This window comes from Tupaia chinensis, unplaced genomic scaffold (assembly GCF_000334495.1).
Source record: "Tupaia chinensis unplaced genomic scaffold, TupChi_1.0 Scaffold141490_1, whole genome shotgun sequence".
In the NCBI taxonomy this organism is placed as follows: domain Eukaryota; kingdom Metazoa; phylum Chordata; class Mammalia; order Scandentia; family Tupaiidae; genus Tupaia; species Tupaia belangeri.
The window spans coordinates 2658155-2664304 of record NW_006201352.1 but is presented as its reverse complement, the minus strand read 5'-3'; the positions used below and the strand labels follow the sequence as shown (position 1 = coordinate 2664304).

At 46.7% G+C, this 6150-nt stretch overlaps 1 protein-coding gene across 1 annotated transcript in view; it reads right to left on the bottom strand.

The window, feature by feature from the left end:
* EVC (EvC ciliary complex subunit 1) overlaps positions 1 to 6150 on the bottom strand; it is a 105846-nt gene that overhangs the window by 75130 nt on the left and 24566 nt on the right. Inside the window, exon 8 of the mRNA XM_006163199.1 lies at positions 2871 to 3008. Coding sequence (XP_006163261.1) covers positions 2871 to 3008 — 138 coding nt within the window. The remainder of the gene's footprint in view (positions 1 to 2870; positions 3009 to 6150) is intronic.

The window sequence follows — 6150 nt, the reverse complement described above, 5'->3', positions numbered from 1 at the left end:
CCAGACAGACAGAGACAGAGAGACAGAAAGTGAGAAATCACCCCCAGGGAGGATGGCCATGCCGCAATCTCTTCTCCTCCCTTCTCCTCTCGGGATCATGGGCACGCACACACACGTGCCCGGCATGAGTTTTAAGTCACCGGGTCCAGGACGCAAACCGCAGTCGACTACATGGGAGTCCAGCGACACAGCCGTTACGCTAACTGCTGGTCCCTCAATTTTGAGATGGCTTTTCAACGATCGCTAACGTCCTACTGATTGAGAAGGAAAGCAATGAGCTCATCCAGCTGAGACTCACAAGCAGGTCCTGATTACTACGTGGGATGTGCGGAAAGTTTTGGGGTCTTTAAAAAGGATTAAATGTGTCCTGGAAGTAAGGGCATGAATGGCCATCTAAAAGTACCAGAGCAATTAGGCAGAGATAATGCTGACCCTGCCCCACACCATCTTACCAGCACAGCCGGCAGTCACCTGGTGGCTGAGAATGCTGCCTTAACGTGCTTCATGGGAGCCAGTCAGAGCTCTAAGAACAACCCTCTGTAGCTTGCAGGGAGGGGTTCAGTGCCAGGCCCTGTTTACATACTCGCAGATCAGAGGCATCCTGGTTTTGGGAAGTCACCACCAATACATCATCATTTTATTTCTAGGTACTAAATATGTGTTGGTAGATGGGGACCCAGAGGATGGTGTAGTGGTTACATTGCCGGACTCTAACATCACCAACCGAGGTTCGAGTCCGGACCAGATGGTTTGAAAAACAAGCTGGGTGCCCAAGATCCTGGGAAAAGAATGAAGAAGGAATAATGGCATGGCCATCCCTCCTAGGGGTGATTTCTCACTCTCCCTCTCACTGTTTCTGTCTCTCTTTCTCTCTAGCAAGCACACAAGCGCCAAAGCAAAAACCTCTTAAAAAGGAAGTACTGACTGGCAGGACGCGCAGATGGGCTCAGATGGGTTAGATCTCTTGTCTAAGGCCACGGAGCGGACGAGAGGAGGCTCATTTACCTGTGCTATCATTTTCTCCATCTCGGCTTGGCCTCCTAGATGCTGAAATGGACTCTTCTTACTGGACAGGGTATGGGAGTGGGGAGGGGAGAGGCACCAGGCTGATCTCATTGCTTCAGCTAAAGGTCACGGCATTTCCGCACTGTCGGCCTTACATGCTGTCCTTCGGGCTCCACCAGAAGAAGCCCTCCCCCACCATGAGCCGGCACTTCCTTTACAGTTTGGCACCTCATCTCGGGGGCCCCCCTATATCAGCTGCTGGTCAGCTCCTCACCCAAACCTTCCCAGGAGGGACCTCAGACCTCCTCCGGCACCCTCAAGCTCTCATCTGCTCTTGCCCCTTGACCCCATTAGGTGACCTACTTTCCAACTGCTTTAACGCAGATTATCAACCACAAAGTCCCACACGGCCCATTCTTCCCAAACCCCCTTGATTCCTTATTGCCATGACATGATCTTCTCCTGGCTCCTCAGAACTGCATACAGTTCCACTCCTTCTTTCTTGTCCTGATTTTCCTCAGCTCCTCTTCCCTTTAATGCCAGCAGGACCCAAGACTTGGCTCTTTTCTCTTCACCCTGTTTACAAGCTCCTAGACCAGAGGCATACTTACTTTTGGAAGTCACCAATACTTTAAAGAAGCTTATAATAACTAAGAACTCCCTCCTGTAAAAATGCGGGCCTGGACAAAGCACCCCAGCATTGGGAGCTCGTGGACCACTGAAATGCAGGCCAAGGCCCACCCCCTGCCATTTCATCCTGGCCCCCTGTTCCAAGAGCGCTTCTGCCCTTTCACCTGCTGTCATGGAGACCCTCCATCTGTACGCTTGTCCATTCAACACGTCTAAGCTGAGACTCACACCTCCCTTCCCCTGGGTCCTCATTCTGGGACTCTCATTTCAGCAGCACTGACCCTCCCCACCTGTAGCCCACAACACACCAACTTCAATGAAGTTCTTCAGAACAAGTCCAAAAGCTCTTAACTACCCTCCACAGCAGTCAGCCTGAGCACTCTGAAAACAGAAGGTGGACCAAGCCCCCTACTTCTGACTCTGCACTTCAACCCCTCAGAGACTCCCACCCCCCTGGCATAAGAAGCAAACCCTCTGCAGTCCTCTCTGCCTCTCTTCTCTGTCCACCCACTGCCCAGTACCCGTACTTCCTCCCATTGGCCTCTCCATGGTTCCTTCCATGGAGACCTTCCCAACCATGTAATAAAACCAGCTCCTCCCTCCACTGGGCCTTGCTTCAGCCTTCCCAGGGCTTCCTCAGGTCACAACCCCTGTAACTCCGTGAGGGGTTACCACCTGCTGGTCTCTCCTGACACCTCTCAAGCAGGGTCAGGTCTAGATATTTTGAATCCCCAGTGCCCAGTGCAATGTCTGGTGAAGAAAGCCAAAGAAATCTTAGCTTAATACATAATGTTAACAAGGAGTGGTGAACCCAAAAGAAAAAAAATCAGAACTCCAAGGGATGCTGTCCTCTCTGAATTTAAAATAGGCTTTTATGAGTGATGGCTGAGAAGGTAGCAGCGAGGTCTACTCTATCCCACAGGGCAGTAATGACACTGAGGGTTATGGCAATCTTTGCTTTGAATGATAAAAAGATCAATCTAAAATTTAAATGAGGGGAATTCATTATATATACACACACACACGTATATAAAAACGTTCCTCTGTAAGTCTTTGCTCCATAATTATACCTTCTCTATCGCTTAACTTCAGAAACGGGACCTCTGCCTCCAGGGTAGAACACAACAAGGAATTCGAGTATTAAACTTGCTTCTAAGTATCATCTCTTTAATCTAGCCAATTTAACTGTCTGAGAAACCGAGGCTTCTGTGCAAGAAAGAAATTCCATCACGTACATCGTCTATTAGCTGTTCAGAGTATTCTCTCTCCTTCTTTTCCACGTCGGCCAGGGTGATATATGCAGAGTCAGCAGCGCCCAGCATTTCTGTGTTTGACAATCTGACCTGAAGTCCTTTCTCTAATTCCTCCAACTCCTGGGGAAAGTATAGGAGAAGAAAAAAGAAATCAAAGGAGAAAAACAAATAAAGCTTAATAGAAAAATACTTGTATTTTTCACCCCATTCTCATGATTTATTCTCCACCACCAGGATACCACAATCCACAGATGGTCAAGTCTCTTTTTTATAACATGATGTAATATTTGCATATAACCTAATACGCCCTCCCATGTATTTTATTATTTTTTAACATTTTTTAATTTTTAAAGAATTATTTATTTTATTTCATGTATTTTTGTTTGTTTGTTTTAATTATACCATAGAGAGACAGAGAGCAAAAGTGGGAAAGCGAGCTGCCAGGTCCAGGACTTGAACCATGGTTGGCCATGTGGGAGTCTCGTACCTCAAACATCATGCCACCTACTGGTCCCAATCTTTTTTTTTTTTTTTTGGAGAGATTTTCACTGTAGGGCGTGTGCGCTCGCCAGACAGACAGAGAGAGACATAGAGACAGAAAGCGAGAAATCACCCCCCAGGGGGGATGGTCATGCCGCAATCCCTTCTCCTCCATTCTCCTCTCGGGATCTTGGGCACGCACGCACACGCGCGCGGCGTGAGTTTTAAGCCACCGGGTCCGGGACACGAACCGCGGTCGACTACGTGGGAGTCCAGCGACATAGCCACTACGCTAACTGTTGGTTCCCTGGTCCCAATCTTTTTTAAAAAATATTTTGTTACTTATTTATTGTGGTGATTTTCAAGCTGCCAGATCCAGGACTTGAACCAGTCAGCCATGTGGGAATCTAGCACCTTAACCACCATGACATCTGCTGGCCCCAACCTCATCATCCTTAGATTACTTATCAACCTGATACAATGTAAATGCTATGTAAATAGTTGTTACACTGTATTGGTTTTAAATTTTTAATGTTGTAATTGTTATTCAAAATTTATTTTTTCTTAAATATTTTCAATATATAGTTGGATTAAGTCCAAGGATGTAGAACTCAGGAGTACAGAGGGGTGACTATATTTCTTTTTAGATTTTTGCCACAGGGCACATGTGTTTACCAGGGACAGAAAGATAGAAACAGAGAGGAAAAGTAAAAAATCGCCCCCCCAGAGAGATGACCACATCACAGTTCCTTCTCCATTCTCCCCTCGGATTTTGGGCACACATGCGCACATACTCAACATGTTTTTCAAGCCACCAGGTCCAAGACTCAAATTGCAGAGTTGGCCATGTTGGATCCAACACTAACCACCACACCACATGCTGGCCCTGTATTTCTTAATAATAATTAAATGCTCTGGGCATTGTCCTACTTAAGTTTGGATGATAAAAATCTATTTTTCTCGTTAAACACAGATAGTGCCTGAAGCCAGATGGTAAGACATGACACTCCATGAGGTAATCCCACGTGGGAAGATTCGCAGTTAAAGTCTGGAGGGCTTGCTGAGTTCCCTGGCCACGCACTGGCCTGCGATCTGGGGCTGGCTGAGGCTGGGGTGAAATCCTGTTGTGGGTGCTCACTTGCTGCCTCTCCCTATTTCTCTGCTCTCTCTAGCTCATGAAACAATGTTTCCTCAGGAGTAATGGGTTTTCTTCTACATCCTTCCTCAAACAAACAAACAAACAAACAAACAAACAAACAAAACACAATGAAATAGAGCCAGTAGGTAGCATAGAGATTAAAGTGACTAGATCCTACATGGCTGACTGCATGGTTCAAGTCCGAGTCCTAGATCTGGTGACTTGAAAAACATGCCAGGCACATGTGTATGCATGCCCAAAATCCTGAGGGGAAAATGGAGGTGAAGAGATTGCTGTATGGCTATCCCCCTGGGGTGATTTCTTTCCCTCTCTCTCTCTCCATCTGTCTGTCTCTCTCCAGCAAGTGTATGCACACTATATCAAAAACTAAAAACAAATAAATGGTATCTTTTAATCATTTTGAAGTCCTAGAAAATGACATGACATCCAGGGGTTGGAGGGAATATTTCTTCCCCACTCTTCTGGTTTCTGTGAGGAAGGATCACTCACTACACCCCAGTGATCCAAGCAGAGGCCAAGTGTGACTTCTAGTTCTCATAGCACCTTTGCGAGAGAAATGATGGCTCTTTTCCAGATAAAGAACCTGAGAGATGGGAAGTTAAGATTATTTTGCTCAAAGTCTACAGGCAGGAAGTAGCAATGTCAGGCTTGTCCCCAGCCTTCCAGTTGCATGCATCATATTGGTCCTGTCCAAAGAGCAGCTGACATTGGTCAGCATTTCTTGTCCTCATTCTTAAGTTCTGAGGCTGCTGTTAAATGCAATTATGCATTTAAAGCATTTGTCAGACTGCCTCAGTAAATAGTAGATACTTGCCCAAGGTCAAACAGCTCTGTAAGAGAGAGAGGAGGGTAAAGATTTGAGCTGAGGCCTGTGGAACGCAAAGCTCTTCTTTCCACAGGGCATACTGCATTGTTTCATTATTACATGAAATACTAATGAATGATTGTATAGTAACATTATTAATAACAAATCATGATATAATAAATAATGTAATCCCCGTTATCATTATTTATTTTTTTTTGAGAGGTTTTTGCTATAGGGCACATGTGCTTGCCAGACAGAGAGAGACAGAGAGACAGAAAGCGAGAAATCATCCCCTGGAGGGGATGGTCACACCGCAATCCCTTCTCCTCCATTCTCCTCTCAGGATCTTGGGCACGCATGCACACGCGCCCGGCGTGAGTTTTAAGCCACCAGGTCCAGGACATGAACCGCAGTCGACCACGTGGGAGTCCAGCGACACAGCCATTATGGCCACTGCTGGTCGCCATTATCATTATCTTTACCATTGGGAGGCTATTTAAACTCACTGAGTTGTAGTTTCTTTAGTTCGTAAAAGAAGCAGTAATGATGGCCACACACAGGGCTGGCAGGGAGATGAAACGGGGTAACGTGTGGCCAGCGCTGAGTACACTGCCTGACGGTGCTGTGGCTGGGGTTGTGCTCAGGGTGACAATGATGGTGACACACTGCCTCCTTAACTGGGATTCAGGGAGGAACCCTTCCCCACAGAAACCCACGTGGGGAAGAGACTTTTCCTCCCCAACCTCTAAATCTCATGGTGGTAATAAGAAGGATGACGGCGATGGTGAAGATGAAGATGGTGGTGGCAGCCATGAGGA